Source organism: Delphinapterus leucas, chromosome 11 (assembly GCF_059928025.1).
Source record: "Delphinapterus leucas isolate spDelLeu-1000000601 "Yukka" chromosome 11, BTC_Dleu_Yukka2, whole genome shotgun sequence".
NCBI classification, from domain to species: domain Eukaryota; kingdom Metazoa; phylum Chordata; class Mammalia; order Artiodactyla; family Monodontidae; genus Delphinapterus; species Delphinapterus leucas.
Window position 1 is genome coordinate 55738093 of NC_143139.1, and position 21030 is coordinate 55759122.

At 41.1% G+C, this 21030-nt stretch overlaps 1 protein-coding gene across 1 annotated transcript in view; it reads left to right on the top strand.

Moving 5' to 3' along the window:
• MYRFL (myelin regulatory factor like) overlaps positions 1-21030 on the top strand; it is a 115496-nt gene that overhangs the window by 32278 nt on the left and 62188 nt on the right. Inside the window, exons 2-5 of the mRNA XM_089921584.1 lie at positions 886-997; positions 14156-14223; positions 14329-14587; positions 15384-15475. Of these exons, the coding sequence (XP_089777710.1) occupies positions 886-997; positions 14156-14223; positions 14329-14587; positions 15384-15475 (531 nt within the window). The remainder of the gene's footprint in view (positions 1-885; positions 998-14155; positions 14224-14328; positions 14588-15383; positions 15476-21030) is intronic.

A 21030-nucleotide genomic window follows, 5' to 3' on the forward strand; every position in this document is an offset into this window, starting at 1 on the left:
GATCATTTCTAATCGTCAGTTGTTTCTCTTGAATTTTCTAGGTATAGAGTCATGTTATCTGCAAAGAAAGATTGTTTTGTCTTCTTTATAGCATATTTTTATATTTTATATTCTTTTTTTGTTATTTATATATTTATTTATTTATTTGGCTGCACCAGGTCTTAGTTGCAGCATGCAGGATCTTTAGTTGCAGCATGTGAACTCTTAGTTGCGGCATGTGGGATCTAGTTCCCTGACCAGGAATCGAACCTGGGCCCCCTGCATTGGGAGCGCAGAGTCTTAGCCACTGGACCACCAGGGAAGTCCCTGTATTTTATATTCTTTAAAAATTCTGGTGTCTTTGTTCTGGTCAGAAAGAAACCAATAAGCTTATTTTCATTTTGTAAATCAAGAAAAAGGACAGAACTATTGTGTTGCATTTTGGGAAGTCTAACAAAAATGTGAAGCAAGATATTGAACTTCTTGTTGAACTTAACTGGAAGTAATCTGTCAGACCAACATGCCAATCATCAGTCTATCCATTCATCCAGCCAGCCAGCCAGCTAGCCAATAAATGTTAATTGCTGCCTTTTTCATAGCATAGATACAATAAGAAAGACACAGTCCTCGCCCTTAAAGATATTAGATAGAGGAATAAACACAAAAGCAAGCAATTATAATAGTGTATAAGGCAAAGTACATGGTGTTAATGAATGCACATAAAAAAGCACCTAAACCTGCCTTGGACAGTCAGGGAAGGCTGCTCGAGGAGGGTAACATCTAAAAAGATTTCTGAAGGAAATATTTGAATGGAAGAAAGGCCACACTGTCAATAAATGCATTATGCCATTTAGTTGCTTTGAAATTTTAGCGATTAGCCATTCTGAAAAATTCATGAATCTCAAGATTTTCAATTTGCCTTTGCAGCTCAAGGGGCCAGTGGCACTCTGGGGAACCCGACGCTGGATACAAGTCTGCTGGAGGAATTCTTGGGCAATGATTTTGATTTGGCGGCCTTGTAAGTAATGAGGGCACTGCTCTCCATTTGGTCGTTTTTTTTTTTAATGTTTGACTTTTTTTAATATAAATTTATTTATTTATTATTTATGTTTGGCTGTGTTGGGTCTTCGCTGCTGTACGCGGGCTTTCTCTAGTTGTAGCGAGCGGGGGCTATGCTTCGTTGCGGTGTGGTGGCTTCTCTTGCTGTGGAGCACGGGCTCTAGGCACACGGGCTTCAGTAGTTGTGGTTCATGGGCTCTAGAGCGCAGGCTCAGTAGTTGTGGCTCGTGGGCTTAGTTGCTCCGTGGCATGTGGGATCTTCCCAGACCAGGGATTGAACCCATGTTCCCTGCATTGGCAGGTGGATTCTTAACCACTGCACCACCAGGGAAGTCCCTCCATCTGGTGTTTTTAAAATTATAAAATAATTAAATGAACTGGGAAGTGCTTCCTTCTTTTCTGTTTTCCAGAAGAGCTTGAGTAGAGTTGGTCTTATTTCTTTTATAAATCTTTGGCAGATTTCACCAGTGAAGCCAGCTAGGCCTGGAGTTTTTTGTTTGTTTATTTTTGTTTTATTTAGTTTTAATCTGAAAGCCCTCACCTTCCAATTCAATATCATTAATAGATATGGGGCTATTCAGGTTATCAATTAGTAGTTATCAACTTAGGCAGTTTATATCTTTCAATGAATTTGTATATTTCTGAATTTACTGGCATAAAGTTGTTCATCATATTTCCTTTTTATACTTTTAATGTCTGTAAAATCTATAGTGAACAACAAGTGTTGCTCTTGATGTCAGTAGTTCATGTCTTTTTTTTTTCTTGATCAATCTAGCAAGAGGTTTATCAGTTTTCCCAACCTTTTAAAGAACTGGCTTTTGGTTAAATTTATATTCTTAATTGTTTTTCTGTTTTCCATGTCATTGATTTCCGCTCTTATTTTCTAATATTAATATAGCCATGTCAGCTTTCTTTTAAAAAACTTACATGCAATAAAATTCCATTTTTGTCTTGTGTATGGTTTTGTGAGTTTGGACAAATTTATAGAGTTGTACAACTACTGCCATGATTACCACACACAACAGTTCCCTCACCTGAAACGTCCCCCCTACATTTCCACTTTGTGGTCAAACCCAACACACACCCCTAACCTCTGGTGACCACTGATCTTTTCTCTGTCCTTATAGTTTTGCTTTTTCTGGAATGTCACATAAATGAATTCATATGGTATATATAATTATAAGTCCAGTTTCTCTCACTAAGCATAATGTCTTTGCTCATTTTTTATTGCTGAGAAAAATTCTGTTGGATTGTTGTAACAGAGTTTGTTTATCCAGTCACTCATTCAAGGACGTTTTGATTATTTCCAGTTTTTGGCAATTATGAATAATTTCTATAAATATTCATGCACAGGTGTTTGTGTGATCAAGAGTTTTAATTTCTCTAGGGTAATACCTTGGATAGTCTGCTGGGTCATGTTTTAAGCGGAAGCTTAACTTTATAAAAATTGCCAAATTTTCTAGAGTGGCCATACCATTTTACATTACCACTAGCTATATATTCTAATAAGCGTATAGTGGTATCTCATTTTGTTTTAATTTGCATTTTCCTATCAACGAATGATGTTGAGCCTTATTTCATGTGCTTGTTTGCCATTCGTACGTTTTCTTTGGTGAAGTCTTTTTTCAAATTTTTTGCCCATTTTAAAAAATTAAAGTTTTCTTATTTTTGAGTTTAGAAAATTCTTTAAGTATTCTGGATATAAGAACTTTATTGGGTATGTGATCTATGAATACTTTCTCCAAGTCTATAACTTATGTTTTCATTCTCTTAACAATGTCTTTCCCAGAGCAGAAGTTTTAAATTTTGATGATATCCAATAGATCAAATTTTTCTTATGTGGTTTGTTCTTTATATCTAAGAAATATAGATATTGCCTAATTTAAGTTCCCAAGGATTTTCTCCTGTTTCCTTCTAAAAGTATAGTTTTACATTTAGGTCTATGATCCATTTTGCATTAATTTCCATATAAGTTTTGAGATATAAGTTGAGATTAATTTCTTTGTGTATAGATGTCCAGTTACTTTCAGAATCCCTTGCTGGATAACCTTTCTCTATTGAACTGTCTTTACACTGTTGTAAAAAATCAGACGACCATATTTGTGTGGATCTATATCTAAACTCTTTATTCTGTTCCACTGATCTATATATCTGTTATTTTGTCAGTACCACATTATCTTGACTACTGTACTTTTATCATAAGTCTTAAAGCCATATAGTGTAAGTTCTCCAAATTTGTCTTCTTTTGTAAAATTGTTTTGGTTATTCTGATTCCTTTGACTTCTCACATAAATATTAAAATCAGCTTGTTTATATCTATACAGTGCTGCTGAGGTATAGATTAGGATTGTATTAAGTATAGAGATCCATTTGGGGAAAATCGACATCTTTACAAAATTGAGTCTTCCAATCCTGAACGTAGTATACCTCTCCATTTATTTAGGCCTTCTTTGCTTTTTTTCATCAGCATTTTACAATTTTAGCATACAAATCTTGTATATATTTTCTTTAGATCTACACCTAAATGTTTCATGTTTTTCTTTGAGTTATTGTAAGTAATAGTGGTTTTTAAATTTTTTTCAAATTTAATTCCCAATCATTCATTGCCAGTATACAGAACTATTACTGGTTTTTATATTTTGGGCTTAGGTCCTGTAATCTTTTTTTTTTAATTTTTTAAATTAAAAAAAAAATTTTTTTATTTGGTCTGGCCACATGGCTTGAGGGATTTTAGTTCCCCGACCAGGGATCAAACCTGGGCCCCGGCAGTGAAAGGGCCGAGTCCTAACCACTGGGCCACCAGGGAATTCCCAGGCCCTGAAATCTTAATGAAGCCATTTACTAGTTTAAGAGCTTTTTGTAGATTTCTTGGCTTTTTATATCTTGACAATCATGTCTTCTGCACACTGGAACAGTTGTATGTCTTTCTTTCAAAACTGTATGCCTTTGAGTATTTTTTCTTGCCTTATTGAACTGGGTAGAACTTTGGCTATGATGCTGAATAGGGAAATAGAGAGATCAGACATCCTTGTCTTGTCCCTGATCTTAGAGGGCAGTCACTCAATTTTTTATTATTATGTATGATTCAGCTATAAGATTTTTTTGTAATGCCCTTTATTAGGTCAAGGAGATTCTCTTCTACTCCTAGTTTGCTGAGAATTATTTTAACATGAATGGCTCTTGAATTTTGTCAAATGTTATTTCTGTATTTATTAATATGATCATATGTTTGTTTCCCCTGTCTGTTATTATGGTGGATTACTTTGCTAATTTTTGAATATTGAACCAACCTTGTATTCCTGGGATAAACCTCAGTTAGTTTTAAAGTATTATCTTTTTATGTATAGCCGGATTCAATTTGCTAAAATTACTTTGAGGATTTTCCATCTATTGGTCTCCAGTTTTCTTATACTGTATTTTTATGGTTTTGATATCAGGATATTGATAGACTTCTAAAATTAGTTGGGAAGTGTTTTCTCCTTTTAAATTCTCTGGGTGAATTGTGTGGAATTGGATTTATTTTTTCCTTAAATGTTTGATAGAATTCACCATGAAATCTTCTGTGCCTGTAGCTTTCTTTGTTGGAAGACCTTACTATGAATTAAGTTTATCCAATAAATTCAGGACTATTTATGTTATCTCTTTCTGCTTAAATAAGTTTTGGTAGCTTGTTTTCTTTTTTCCCCAGGGAATTGATCCATTTCATTGTCAAACTTATAGGCAAAGAGTTGTTGTAGTATTTATTATGCTTTTATAGGCTTTTACAGGCTCTAAGGAGTCTGTACTGGTATTCTCTTCTGTTTCTTATATTGGTAATCACTTTCCTCTCTCTCTCTCTCTCTTTTAATTAGTCTCTTTAGAAATGTATAAGTTTTGTTGACCTTTTCAAATAAGTATCTATTGGTTTCATTGATCTCTATTGTGTTTGTTTTCAATTTCACTGATTTCTACTCATTATTTCCTTCTGATTGCTTTGGGTTTAGTTCGCTCCTCTTTGTTTCGTTTCTTAAGGTGGAAGCTTAGTTCTTGATTTAAAGTCATCCTTTGCTTTCTAATTTAATCACTCAGTGCTATACATTTCCCTCTCCATATGGCTTTAGCTGCCTTCCTCAATTTTTGATATGCTATATTTTGATTTTCTTTCAGCTCAAAATATTTCCTAATTTTCCTTGAGACATCCTCTTTAACTCTGGGTGGCTGGAATTGGGTTAATTTCCAAATATTCGGGAACTTTCCATGTATTTTTCTGTCACTGACTTGTAGTTTAATTCCATTATGGACAGAGAACATACTCTATATAATTCTAATTCTTTTAAATTTGTTAAGGTTTGCTTTATGACCCAGGAAATGGTCTATCTTGGTGAATGTTCCATGTGCACTTGAAAAGAATGTGTGTTCTGCTGTTGTTGGGTCAAGTGTTCTATAAATGCTAATTAGGTCAAGTTGGTTGACATTGTTTTTCCGGTCTTCTATAGCCTTGCTGATTTTTGTCTACCTCTTTTATCTATTACTGTGAAAGGAATGCCAAAGTCCTCAGGAATGATTGTGGATTCAGAGTCCTCAGTTAAGTTCTTTTTTTCTCAGCACTGTCTTCTGTCTTCCAACCTCTATGTTTTCTGATGAGAAATAGGCAGTTATTTGAATCATTGTTCCCTTGTATGTAATATATCATTTTTCTCCACTTGCAAGATATTGTTTTATCTTTGGTTTTAAGCAATTTTATTATAACATGGCTGGATATGGGCATGATTTTCTTTGAGATTATACTGTTCGGGATTTGCTCAGTTTTTTAATCTGTAAATTTTTGGTTTTTTACTACCTCTAGGAAGTTTTTAGCCATTATTTCTTCACATTTATGTTTCTGTACCAACGTCTTTCTTTCCTCTGTCTAGGACTCCAATGATACAAATGTTAGATCTTTGATATGGTAGACAGGCCCCAGAGGCTCAGTTAATTTTTTCAATCTTTTTTTTTCCTCTCTGTTGTTTATACTGGATAATTTCTATTGATTTGTCTTTAAGTTCACTGACCCTCTTCTGTCATCTCCATTCTGTCATTGAGCCTACCTTGACATTTCTGTAAATGCCCTTCCTTCTCTCCCTCATGAAAGACAGAGAGTGGAACAAGATGTGAATCTCAATAGTAATGGGGAAACCTATTTGCAGGTACTTTGGTACCTGGCTCTTGCTGCTCTTTGCCAACAAAAACATCCTTGCCAAAATGACTGTGGGGAAGAAGGGAGGCTCAACATTTTGCAAGCTAGTTAAACACACACACACACACACACACACACACACACACACACACACACACACACACACACACACACACACACACACACACACAACTGGTGGGTTGCCACATGTCTGAGCCCACACTCTGAGCTGGCTCTTCTGCTCCAGGCACTGCATGGGCTGAACCCAGGCACTAATCACCCTTGTGCCTGCCTTCATATTCCTCTCAATCCATCCACACAGCTACCATGAATTCCTGTGAGAAGGGTGGGCAATGGGTATATCCTTACCATCTCTGCCTACAAAAAACCTGCCAGAAGTTGTCAGTTTCTGTCCCCTACAAGACTTTTCCTCAAAAGAAGGTAGACCTGATTCCATCAGGGTTCTGTTTAATCATCTGGATCACTTTTATAACTGGCATAAAGTACTTTAGCTGTTTGCAGGGAAAAGTGAACAAGTGTTAAGTCTTATTCGAAGAGCTGTCCTTCTACCTGGGAGTTCAGAAATCTATCCTGTGATCTTAGTCTCCATGATAATAATGGTCTTTCCAGCAAGACCAGAGATATCTCCCTATAGGCGATCGCTACTGAGATTCCGACATGGTTTGCCCAATCAGATTCACTCTCTACCCTTGGGAGTGGGTGTCTGGCATTTGTAAGTGAGGTAGAGGAAGGAGTTAATACTGTTGAGTATTTACTAAGTATTAGGCATTGTTCTTTGCACTTTACATATTTACTCATTTAATTGCATATTTGATTTTACACATTTCATTCTCTTATCAACTCTTCCAAATAGGCACAGTATTACCCATATTTTACACATGAAGAGGCTGAAGTGCAAAGAGGTTAAGTAACTCTTCATATGTCAATAAGTGGCAAAGCTGGGATTAAAATGTGCCTGGCTCTAGAACACCTGCCCTTTCTTCTACATTTGTCTTTTGGATTAATTGATGTTTTAGGGGATGTTTTAGACTCCGTGACTCTCAGGGAAATACATTAAGTGGGTCTACATTTATCTGCCAAAAGGTGTGACTCAGAATGGATCCTGAGCCATAGTTTGCAAAGATTGTCAGAGTTCAGGCCCGTTAAAGAAAAGTCCTATGATCAGATAAGCTGCTATTTCCTGATAAAAATGGCTCAGGTGCATGCAGTTAAGTGGAGCTGCAATAGAAATCCAAGAGAGAACAAGTGGAAACAGTCCCAGTCCGTGACCATGGATTTGTTGGGCTCGTCCAGTGATCATTGCATCTGTACAATGTATTCAAATACCCCAAGTGTTGAGTATTTCTAAATACCAGGCTCTCTTTTTGCAGCGCTGGGATGCAGGTTTTCTTGCCGGGGCTCCCAGCTAATAAATAGCAGAGTTGGGATTCAAACATGAATTTACTACAAAGCCTGAGTTACTTCCTCTCTACTATATTGCCCATGAATTGTGCCTTTTAAAAGTATCAATGACAACCCTTTAAGCGATTTAAGAGAACATTAGGCTGTAAAATTTCTAGGAGCAAATTTGAATCTCATAGGCAGATTTTCAAATCTCAAAGATATTAAAAAATGGAATTATTGGCTCTGTGAAACAGATGTCCCTAAATGCTCTGTGGAAAACTGGTCCCCCGAGATGCTGTGGGAAAAAAAGTTCCATGATCAGCAATAAATAAGTATGTGACTCACTGGCTTAAACAAAATTAAATGTATTTCTTTACCGCAGGACTTCTCAGGGCCTTTGATGTGCTAATATGCAACTGGGAAAGGGAAATGTTAGGCAGTGTTCTCAAACTTATGTGGCCATGGCCCCCTTTTGGGAGCATGTACCCACGTATGAGCATTGGGATGTGCTGATCAGGACATTCTCATCCTTCCGTGTGAATCTAATTGGTATGTTGAACCGGGGGCAGTTCTGTCAGGACGGGAAGATGTCTGACAGTTGCTCTTAACCCTGTATTTCCGTGTGTGGTGGAGTCCAGGGCAGCTGTCTGCCCAGGGGGAGTAGGAGCGGGCAGAAGTCCTCTCTGATCCCCTAGGTTAGCCAGCCTGTTACCTACTAGGCACACAGGTGAGCTAGGTGAGCTGTGGGGGCTGGACACACCGGGAAATGTCCAGGTATGGAGTGCCGCCTGGAGGGCGGGAGGCTAGAGATTTAGGGGGAAGCATAAATTCCTGGAGGTTGCAGTGAAAAAGGACAAGAAGTGTGTGTGTGTGTCCGTGTGTGTGTGTAGAAGAAGGAAGGCTCTGGAAAAGTCACCAGTGAATCTTCAAGACAGGTTTGTTTCATTCAAAAATGCCCAGAGATTCACCTGTTTCCTTCCTTTACTCAAACTGCAGGCCAGGTTGTAGCAGCAGCAGCAGCATCGCCTGGGAGCTACGACTGTAGCACCTCAGGCCCCACCCCCAAAATGCTGAATCGGAATCTGCATTTTTAACAGGATCCCCATGGGATTCACAGGCATATTATAGTTTGAGAAGCCCTACTTTAGGTTACGTGCATATGTCTCCTTCCCGACCACCTCCCAAGACCCGGACCAAATCATACAGTTTGGTTTGAGTGTGTTCAGTGCAATTAGACAGTATACCGAGCTTTAGGCTGGCCTTGAGGTGCTGCAGATGGGGTAAGAGGGAGCTAGCTGAAGACATTGAGGTGACAGCTCATCACAAGTTCGAATGGGTGACTTCATAGGAGGGGAACCTAGAGACATATTAGGTCCGTGAGGAATCAACTCCGGGTTTCATTTCATTTCATTCTAATGGTTGAGCTTAAGCATCTAATATTCTGGGTTTCACTTAGGACATATCTTATTGAGGTTGGAAGGAAAAATGAGTTAGGCGTCAATGACCAGCTGCATGTTTTACTTCTGCCACCAGTAGAGTGGGGCTGATAAACTCTTTACCGTGATGTTGCGAAAGGGAGTGAGGTAATCCACATAATTCTATGAGATGAGCTTGTTAAAGGCTGAGTTCATTGACCGGTTTGATTTGTGGGTTCAAATGGATGCAGCAGGAGAAAATGTAAACAGAATCCTGGGCACAAACATTACCAGTGACTTCTAGATTCTAAAGATTTTGTAGAAAATGAAATGACATAGTAATTCATTCGATTAGGATATTTAAATATCTGTATTGAAAACATTGTGTTCTTTAGAGCATAAACTCTGGTGATAGATCACTTTACTCCAGTTTGACTAGATGCCAGATGAATAATCTCGGGTATGTTACTTAACCTCATCAAGCCTCGGTTTCATTGCCTGTGGTGTAGGGGCAGTAATAGTACCTTTTCACATGGTGGTAGCAGAGATTAGATGAAGCAACACCTGCAAGGGTTAGCTCAGTGCCTGGACCAGAGTAGGTCCTCCATAAAGGTTGTCTATTTCTAAAGCAGCAGGGGAGAGTGGTAAGAGGGAGGGTCAGGGTTCTTGCAGTTTGCCAAGATAGAGCCGAAGGGGAGGGGTGGCAACTTGCTTTTCTTGCTTCCATTGCCCTGTCATGAAATGATTTTCTTGGGCTACTTTATTCACTGATGACATTTCTGCCAAGGCCCTTTCCCATCCCAACTTCCAGGTAGTGGGTACAAACCCTATGCAAGCTTGGTCAAGTATTTATCAAGTGCCTACTACGTGCTCACCAGTGGGCAATATGCAGGAGATACACACACACACACACACACACACACACACACACACACACAGTATTAAGACATGCTCTTAAGTGAATGTCTGCGTGGGAGGACATGAATCATACACATGAAAAACTGGAGAAAATACTTTCAGTAACAACTATTTTTATGCTGTAATTGGGTGATGGGGTACAACAGTGAACAAAACAGATGGACCTGCTAATAGTTTACCAAGGGCAATGTGGTGGAAAACAGTCTGCCCTGCAGGGCACCCAGGCATTTTTCTTTGAGTTGGTGGTGTGTGGTAATAATGATAAATAGCAGATTGACTTTCTGCGGATTTAAGTATTGTTTTTAAGTTCTCAGCAGGCAATGCATTTCCTTATCACCTGCTCCTGGGGAGAGCCATTTCCATCCCTTCACTCTTGGTGCTCCGTTGTTGTGATGCGACTCCAGTGGGAAGAGAAAGACAATGGTGTATAGTATAAAGTCATTCAGTAAAAAGATGAAGAAAAATAAATGTAAGGCAGGGGAGTAGAAAGTGAGGGGTGGGAGAAGGCTACCATGTTAGATTGGTGGTCAGGAATGCCCTCTCTTGATATATGAATTTATATAAATAACATATTTATGGCCATATGTCAGGTAAAAAGCAGTAATTCATACTTATTAAGTAATAACTCTGTACCAGGCAGTGTGCTGAGTTGATATCAATGTGCAGAAGAGCTTTAGAGAAGGTGTAATTTGTATGTGAAGACCCCGGGGGAGTCATTGGAGAAAACTGAGGATTGGACTGTTGAATTGTGAATAGTCCCAGATGGGTGTTCACGGGAAGCCCTGTGTCTTAAGACTGTGAGTCCTGCAGTCCTGCCTAGTGTTCAGTAGAGTTATGAGCACGTACTAGGCACTCAATAAATGCTTGATCAAGCCTGGCTGCAATCTGAAAGAAATCCTGGCTGCTTTGGTTGCAGCATGCAGATGTCATGGATGTGCTAACCTCAGCCAGCTGGAGAGAAAAGTATTTTGCACTCCTTTTGGTTTGCATGGCATTCAACCCCCAGGAGACCACACTTTGCCATTCACCCTCCAAAAAACAAAAGCAAGTTATGTGTCTGAGAGGGAGGGATTTAGAAAGCAAATTATTCATTTTATAAGGATTTCTTGATTTTTATAACCATTTCCTGTAGAAGGTAGAGATAGAGACAGCCCCTCAAGGAGTGACCAACGGTTCTGTCAATTTCTAGGTCCCTTCATGGAAATCCCTTCAGCATAATAGGAAAATTCAGAGCACTGAAGGCCCAAAACAGTCTAATGTGCATTGCTGACATCATGATTGTGAGTAGGGAGGAGTTAACTGCTTAGAAACAGTCTCAGACAACAGTGTTTTTCTTAAAGTTAATCATTGCCCTTGTTTTAAACAATTTGCTTAGTTTTGAAGGTAGCTATCCTTAAATCTTACGTGAAATTTTCTGAAAAGGAATGCAAAATTTCTCCCAATCCAGTAAAATGCATTGAACATGAAATGCAATGAACTAAAGGAGTAGCCAGAGTGAGTTTGGGAAGGGAGAGTAAACTGTAAGGAAAGTATTAAAACTTTTAAATTCGCATTTTAAAACCACCAACCCATGTTCCTGCTACTCAACACAGGGACCTTTGGTTCTCCACAAGGACCTGCTGGGTGGAGCATGCATTCCAGTCTGTGATGTGCCATGCCATATTTCTCGAGTGTATTGATAATTTGCTTGTGATTTTCAGTTTTCATTAACGTTATTGAATTCAGTGGTGCCGCAAATGTAAAGGAAAGTAAACAACTGCCTTGAACCTTGAATGTGGAATTGTGAGATCACAGAGTCAATCACAAAATTTAATTTGTAAATTTTAAAACAATTAATTTATTTTTGGCTGCACTGGGTCTTCGTTGCTGCGTGCAGGCTTTCTCTAGTTGCGGCGAGCAGGGGCTACTTTTCGTTGCGGTGCGCGGGCTTCTCATTGCGGTGGCTTCTCTTGCTCTGGAGCACAGGCTCTAGGCGTGCGGGCTTCAGTAGTTGTGGTGCGCAGGCTCAGTAGTTGTGGCACACGGGCTTAGTTGCTCCACGGCATGTGGGATCTTCCTGGACCAGGGATCGAACCCGTGTCCCCTGAATTGGCAGGCGGATTCTTAACCACTGTGCCACCAGGGAAGTCCTTGTTTGTAGATTTATACATGTAGAGTGATACGAAGTTAAATGGTGCCATATATATGGCTTGTAATGAAAACCAGTAATCCTTTGCCTCACTCCTCCCCATGTCCCCAAGTTTGGCTCTCCCAGAGGCAGTTACTTTCCAACTCTTTTAGATGTTTCAACCACCTTTTATCTGAATAATGTTTTATATTGCTGTTCTTGCTTTCTACATCTTAAGAACTTACTATCATCTTCCAGGAGGATTTAACTTTCTTATATCATATCCGATACCCACTTCTATCCCCAGCCTCCCCATATCATAAAATTGTATAAGAATTTTTGGTTAGGTTTATATTCAGGGATTACATTACTATCACTGTGTGTTCACATATAATTTACTAAGATTATATTTTCTTTCTTGAGTTGTTTTTTTCTCTGCTTTTATTTGTGTTTATTTTTTTGCAGCATTTGTTCCCGGGCCCTAAGTTTTTGTTTCTTCAGTCTCTTCTAGGATGTCTTTTCTTCTGTGCAACCTCTTCTTCTGGTTTAGGAACAATGTGTTCTTTTTCAGTAAGGATCATCTCAAGGTGGAAGGGAGAGCTCATGTATGGATCCAACCATGAGCTCTGTAAATCCTTCACCGAATCTTGGGAGTTTTGTTCACCTGGATGTGCTCAATGAGTCCTTCCATTTTTCGCCCAGTAGCTCTACAATCTCCCTGGATCTGTTTCTCCAGAGAATAAAACTTTCCAATTTCTGTTGGGAAGTTGCCAGACTATACAGGTGGGAGAAGTTGATCTAAGGGTCCAGCTGTTCTTTAATTAAACTGTCAATCAATTCTTTCACTTTTAGCTCTACCTTACCCCTGAATTCAGAAACTGCTGGTGATGCCAATATCTTGGGCTTTTCTGGAGTTGTTTTCAAATTGGACAATGTCTTGTTGGTTCCTACATCCCCTCTGCCATCCCCAGGCAGCTTTTCCCTTCTGCTAATTCAGTTACCATCCATCCTATTTCTGTCTGCCATACTGTTACTGAAATATGGTCTGTTGTAGTCTCTATTCACGTATGTCTTTTTCTGTTTATGCCTCTTTATTCCTTTACTTTTATTTCGGTGGAGTTTTTGGAGTTTCATTTCGGCGGAGTTTTTTCGGTGGAGTTTTTGGAGGAAGGGAAATGTATGTTTTCTATTCCCTTATTAATAAAAAGTGAATAAACTATAAAGGACCAATTTGAGGAGAAAGCATAAGTTTTCTAGTAAATAATAAAAACAGATTTCTCTCTTCATTGCATGATGTTGAAATCTTAATGAAGCAAGAAAAATATGATAGCTTACTCTCTAGCAAGAGGATCAAGTGGAGGATGGTGGTGATTATATATAACTTAGAACCACAGAGTTTCTGAGCCATAAGAAACTTTTCGAACAGAAAAGGTAGGGTTTTTTTGAACAGACATTTTCACACTTTTCTTAGTGATGGTACTCATTTTTTAAAATGAAATTTTACTTGCACCTCAATATATAAAACAGAAAAAAGTTATAAAATATTTCCCCCAGGCATTTAAAATTTTTCTTTTGTAAAACACCAGAGCTCCTTCCAAGAGCTTGGAGATTCCCCAGAGCACAGGTGGAAAACCATTGCTTTAGTGGTGACATTTTATACTGCTTTAGCCCAACCATCTCTCTGGCCTAAGTGCTTTGAGAATGTTAAGAAGACACAATAATGTTAATTAAGCTTTGTTGAGCACTCACTGTGTTTGGGGACGTATGTTATGGGCTTTACACACAGTATCTCATGTAATTTTCACTATGATGCTATGAGAAAGGCATAATGATTATTCCCATTTTATAGGTGAGGAAGTGGAGGCCTGAAGAGGTTAAGTACTTGTTCATGGATACACAGCTAGGAAGTGGGAGAGCTGGGACTCAAACCCGGGTCTGTTTGATTCAGAGCTCACTCAACACGACACTGGGCATGTTCTGGTGGGCTTTGGCCCCCAGGAGCACCTGGAACCCTCCCTAGGGGTGCTGTACACAGAGGGCTGCTACCAGTTTGTGGAAAAAAAAATATAATGATGGAATAAGTTACAAACAAAAGGAATGCATGTCTCTAATCCTCAGGCAACGCCAGCTCCCAGACACCCCACCCTATTCTGCGTCAGACTCCTGCTCTCCTCCACAGGTCAAAGGTGAGTGGGACCCACCTCCCTCCCACCCGTCTAGCACTTGCTTCTCTTCTTTTGGACTCTGCATGGTGAGAAAGAGGGGCCTTTCTCACTTGTGTGTTTCCCCAGGTGCGTGCTGCCCGACTCTGACACCTGCCGCCGGGGGGATGCCAGCTGCTTTCCTCCTCTCTGCAGCTGCTCCTGGGAGGCTGCCTGCACACCTGCCGCAGGGCTCGTCTGAAATGAGCGACTCTGCGCATTCCCACAGTGCCTTTCACAACTGCTACCCAGACGCCCGTCATCTCAGGACCCCTCTGGACCAGTCTGTGTCCTCCCATCTGGAAACTGGTTGTTCTTACCATCCGCAGCCTCTGTGCCACAGTCCTGGGTAAAGAGCAAGATATTTAGTTATGAAAGACCAGCCAGCCCCTCTACCCCGCAGTGCTGGTAAAGAGTGAACTGTGGAGTCCTCTCCAGGAGATGGCAGTGTTGAGACATATATCAGACCCCCAGTGCCCTTGGCTTCAAACCAACTTTTAATCAACAATCCACTGAACCCAAGGCCCTCATTCAGTGGAAAGCTAAAATGTCAGAAATGTATAGGGAGATTCTGGGTGCTGGAGAAAGCACTGTTTGCATTTGCAGCCTCAACTAGACCACTCAAGTGATTTGTGAATGAGCTCTCTGAAAAATATCTGTCAACTGTCTTAGTTAATATTCTTTTCTTCTCTTTCCCTTCCTCTCCGCCTTCCCTCTCTTTCGTTCCTCCTTCTGGATCTAGAGGATGGCAAAAAGAGTAAAGGCCATCAAAAACTGTGATAAAATTCTATGTGAAAAACATTTTCAGGTATAAAATATACCCTTAAATTTTAAGTATCTTCTGTCTTTGTCTCAATGAGTCCTCTGCCTTTGGAAATGTTGTCAGTTTATTTTTCAAATAGGTGAATCCCAGATCCACTGGAGAGTGAAAAACTAAGTTTCAGACTAGTAGGGCTCATAGAATAGGAGCTTGCCCGTCCACTCCATGTATCCACCTGGTGTTGCAGACTAGTAGGACTCAAGGAACCTTAACTAACTAGAATTAGTCTTAGGAAGAGGCCCAGAGCAGAGTCCTGGGAAATTAAATTTGATTAACTTGGAGAGAAAAGAAGAATCCTAACCTTATTTTGGGTTCTTAATTTTAGACCCTCATTGCCACCGACCAAGAAGAGAAAGTGCACACAGGCGCTGGAAGACTCCGGGGACTGTCACGTGTGGGCCCACCACTCCAGACCAAGTGAGCCAATCCGGGGCCTGTCACTGCCATTAAATCATGGATTTTTCCCAGCCTTGCAGTAGCCCTACAAAATTAGTTTCTCTCTCATAGAAGGGCAATGATAGGCTCTGGGAATTTATTTCTTCCCTCTTGACATAATGTTTCATGCAGTGTTAGGTAGGGTCATACAGGTGCTCCTGGGAAGAGATGCCATTGTCTCTCTGGTGGAGATGAGATGCTGGTCCCTTCAGTTTTAGGGGCAATTGTGTCTCAGAGGACCAAGGCTCCAGGCCTGGGGAAGCCGTGCCGTGTGGCAGCACCTACAGGAGCCCGCTGGTGTGCTCGTTGCTTCGTTCAACTCAATCCTTCTCAACTCAGACGTGCACACATGTAACATGGGGATCTTGGTAAAGTGCAGATTCTGGTTCAGTACGCCTGAGGTAGGGGCTGAGATTCTGCATTCCTAACAAGCTCCCAGGCGATGCCCATGCTGCTGGCTCATGGGAGGGACTCGGAGAAGCAGGACTTTAGAGCAGCGGTCCCCAACCCTTCTGGCACCAGGGACCGGTTTCGTGGAAGACAGTTTTTCCATGCATGGCGGTTGGGGATGATGGTTCAGGTGCTCATGTGAGCGATGGGGAGCGATGGGGAGCCGCAGATGAAGCTTTGATCACACGCCCGCCGCTCACCTCCTGCTGTGCGGCCTGATCCCTAACAGGCCGTGGACCTTACCGGTCCGCAGCCCAGGGGTTGGGGAACCCTGCTTTAGAGGATTTCTCCAGGGCAGCAGGAAGGTAGAAAGTTGCTTCCCTAGCACTTCCTTCCAATTAGCAAGTTCCCAGTAGATCTTTGAAATTCTGGAAAATCATTTTAAAAGTCTTTCAGCAGCATTATACAATGCCCAAGTGGTCAGCCCCCCTCATTCTTTGTCTTACATATCATGGGACATATCATGTTTTGAGCTTAGAGACCTGATCAAGTTGAGAACAAACTGAGGCTTCTGAGCCTGAAGGCTTGAACGTCTGAATCTCCAGAGTAAACGCTGTGACACTTATTAGGGGAAAGGAGAATCCTCCGTGCCAGTGCTGTTAGCCACTATAAATACTTAATGTAGGCAGTGAGAATAGTGCCCCAAATACAGGGTACCAAGTCATATCTCTTTTACTCCCAGGCATCAGCTTGGCAAGGATCCAAGGTTTCCCTCTCGAGGCTCCCCTCCCTCTGTTGTCCCTACACTCCAGGGGTTTATGCTGCCTGGACAGGAGGTGCCCGTGGCTTTCTCTCCTGCTCCGGTTGCTGCCTTTGCCCTTCACAGCCACACGATGAGAGCTGGTCCTCTGTGTCCTGTGGAGCCTGCTGGTCCTTTCAGGGACGTCTGGCCTCAGCTCCATCATGGGCTGTGAGGGTCCTTCAGTGGACAATGACGTCACTTGGCCTTGTCCCACAGATCGTAACCCCCTGGGCATGCTGTGGTAGCACTGCACCGGGCATGCAGCCATTGTATAAACCAAACCTCTACTGCCTTCTTATCTTTTGCATGGATCCACCATGGCCGGCAGCTGCTTGATTTTTCTTATTCAACCTTAGAAACGCAAAATGCTAATTCAAGCCTTGTTTCTGGATAATGTAGCTCTCCATCCACCTTCCTGTGCATGGTTACTCTAATTTCTTCAGGTATCCCTGCATCCTGCCTGCAGCTTCTTTATGCTTCTCAAATACAGAAAGCTGGGTAAATTTCTAGCCAGATGAGGGACCCATCTGTTCACTCTCCCACAGATGCAACAGCTCCCTGAGAGTACTGGGCAAGTCACCCAAACCTTCCAAGAGTTTTCTCATCAAACCAGATTGCTCCTCAAATTCTCCTGGCTATTTCAGAGTTAAGCTCCATCCTGTGATGATGTTCTGTGGCCTGTCCCTAGAGAGGGCATTGAGAACAGCCATAGAAAAGTAACTGAAATGTTCCAACAGATAGGAAATCTTGCATCCCTTGTTTAAATCCTATTCAAAGGTCACTGAAAAGCCACCTAAAGATAACTGGCTCCAGACAACAGTTCCAGAATGAAAAATGAGCAGGTTCCCAGGGGAATTAAAAAAAAAAAAAAAAACAATCCAAATGCCATGTTTTCAGCAGAAGTTTTCCAGTGGAGAACTTGTATTTGATGTTGCAGAGGCCAAGGGTTTTATAAAGGTCCTGGGGAAATGGCATACGGGTAGTGGAAGGAGGGGCTAGTCTTATGGGCAGGATTTTGATGGGGGAAGATGTTCTAAATCAATGAGTAAGACTTTTCCAGTGACCTTTTCCCCAGCAGTTCACTTTGGCCAAGGATGCCAAGAATCCCTTTTATAAGGATCGCAATGTAGAATTACTGGGTTGCTGGGGGCAAATGTAAAATCTTGCCTAGAGAGAATGTAGCTGCTGGGCAGGCTCCTGCCAGCTAGCTGGTTCCTGTCCCCCCATGGTCTGGACCCCAAATACAAGAGGGTTCCTGGTCCCACCTGATCCTAACTCTAAATTAAAGAGGGCTCATAGCCTAATATGGTTTGAACTTCCAATGCATGAGGGTTTTTCAGCCCCAGAGTCGTAGCTTTTGGTCCACAGTGAGAGGTGCCTGGCCTGAAGTCACACTGAAGAGTCAGGAAAAGCCTCATGTCTCCAGTAATCGGGGACTTTTCAAGCCTGACTTTTCTTGATTATCAAATGAGAATCACAATTTCTACTTCACCCATTTCCAAGACTTTTAAAAAAAGTAATGTATAAGGAAATATTTTGAAAGACATTCAAATGCAAGCTGTGAATTTTCTCCAAAAAGTTGGGACTTGGGCAGTTTGCTACCTGCATACTTCTGTTTCTCTCTTCTGTTACATTTTCTCAAGAAATCCTCACCGTAGCATGAAGAGAAGAGAAGGTTTGAATCCCATCTCTTCCACATAATAGCTGTGACACTGGACTAGTTATTTCAGGTCTTTGAACCCCAGTTTCCACATTTGTTAAATGGGATTAAGAATCCTTACCTTGTAACCACTTTATAAATCTGTTTGGCTGCATCTACTAAAACATATCCAATGACCCAGTGATTCCCCACCTAGGAATATACCTAACAGAAGTGTATACACATGCCCACTAAAAGACATCCCCCCAAATATTCATAGCAGCACTAGTTGTAATAACCGTAAACTTAAAATAACCTAAATGGCCATCAAGGATAAACTGTGGTATATTCATGTAGTGGAGTACTATACAGCAATGAAAACGAACAAACTACTACCATTTGCAACAACAATGAGTGAATCTCATAAACATGATGTTGGGCAAAAGAAGCCAACACATAAGAGTATATATCATATTATACCATTTCTATAAACTCCTCTATGGTTTGGATTTCAGAATAGTGATTATTCCTGGGCAGGAGAAAGTAGTGACCAGAAAAGGGCATGAGCGCTTCTTCTAGAGCGCTGGAAGTGTCCTATTTCTTGATCTAGTGGTAGTTACCTAGTATAATTCATTTTATAAGAAAGTATCAAATTGTGTGCTAATGATCTGTGTACTCTCCTTCATATATATTATACTTTAATAATGAACGTTTATTGAAAAAAAAGGGATCCTTACCTTGAAGATGAGTTAACGAGTTGATGAGAAACTATGCCAAGTGTCTGGGACAGTGCCTGCAGCACAGAAAGCACACAGGACCAGTAGATATCATTATTATTATCATTAATCTTGAGGTCCCAGATTGCCATCCCTGGGGCTCACCAGCTGATAGCTAGCTCCCAGGGAAGCCAGGACTATGTCAGTCCTATGGAATGGCTGCCCCGAAAATCTTGCTGCTGTGATGGGAAAGGTCTGGAAATACCTTTATCCTTGAGGACAATGTCCCCTACCCACTGCCCACCCTCCCTACCAGCACTTGGAGGAGTGGCGCTGACCTTTGGTTGATTCCCCTGGCGCCTGACTGCCATACTTGAGTAGGAAAGGGTCCCAGTTAGCTGGTATTCACTCAGGCCCATGACATTAATTATTTCACATTAGATAGAGTTACTATGGAGGCCAAGAACAGAAGTACTTGCCAAGGCTTGTTAGGAATAACTGAGTCACCTGAGTTGAAACAGATACGTGTGATAATGACGGTGCCGCTAATACTAACCAAAGGCACCATTGTTTAAACTCTTGCTGGTGGCAGACACTGTGCTAAAGCACTTACCGACATGACTCACTGAATTCCTTCAACAGTCCTGGGAGGCATCGTATCGTTACTCACATTTTGCAGGTGAAGAAACTGAAGCCTAGAGACATTAGACCATTTTCCTAATTGTGTAGCCAGTATATGTAGAGTTGTGATTCAAACCCAGTTCTGTCTGATTGCAAACTCCAAGCTCCTGAACTTCCTTTATCCTCTCTCTGCTGGAGGAGGGAGGAAGGAAAGATGGAAGAACTAGTTTCTCCCTTTCTCTGAACTTGGTTTAAGCAGGCAAACCATGGAAGGTTTTTTTGTTTGTTTTAAAAAGCTTTTGAGCCAGGTAACTTTTGGAGGAGTGAGGGCATGAAGAGCTACTTGCATTGCTGACCTCCTGTATCCTTTTGATTTTATTTTGGCTGCGCCGGGTCTTAGTAACCGCACGCAGGATCTTTTTTTAGTTGCGGCACGCTGGCTTCTTAGTTGTGGCATGCATGTGGGATCTAGTTCCCTGACCAGGGATTGAACCCGGGCCCCCTGCATTGGGAGCGCAGAATCTTACCCACTGGACCACCAGGGAAGTCCCTGACCTCCTGTATTCTTAGCTGGGAAAAAGTTTTTCAGCATTTTGAGAAAATCCTTTTCCAAAACGGTTGTTTACAAAACCCCCAAAACAGATGTTCTGCTTAGGTGACAGGAAATAGTGATACCCCAAGAAAAACACAATTTCTGTGACATTTGGGATCCAAAGTAACCTGAGGCAGCTCTGCTATTTACTTAAGAAGTCCTCAATAAAAGTATAAAGAAAGAAAGCTAGGTGAGTGAAGGAAAAACCAGCCACATGCCCCTGCATTTTCCAAGCTGTGGGCTAAGTGCACATGCTGTATAGAAGCCGGTGTCATATCCCGTGTTGTTGCTTACAGCCGACACCTGATCTTGTGTACACACACTATTTCCCTTTCACTCCTGATATCAGGCATGAGTAAAGGTAGGGGAGCTCACAGAAAAGGGTAACAGCAAACATCCTAATGGAATTTACATAAACTTCTGCGGTTGAATTGTACCATTTGGTACAATTAGACAAACTGAAATTAGACAAACAACTTGCAAGGATTATGCAAAAATAGTGGCTTGCACTTGTGAAATTGCTGTTACTGGACCATTTTGGAATACAAAAGTAGCAATTTCATATAGTTAATACTACCTTCTAACAAGATATTCTGTTACTTTATCTTGGTATTAGCTTTGAAAGTCCTTTCACTTCTACTATGATATTCTCTCTGCTGTGTGATGTTGCAAGATGGGCAGGACACCTGTTTCAATTTCCATTTTGCCGTTGAGGGAATTAAGACACTAAGTAAATAAATAACTCATCTAAGTTCAAAAAGTAGAGACCACAGAATC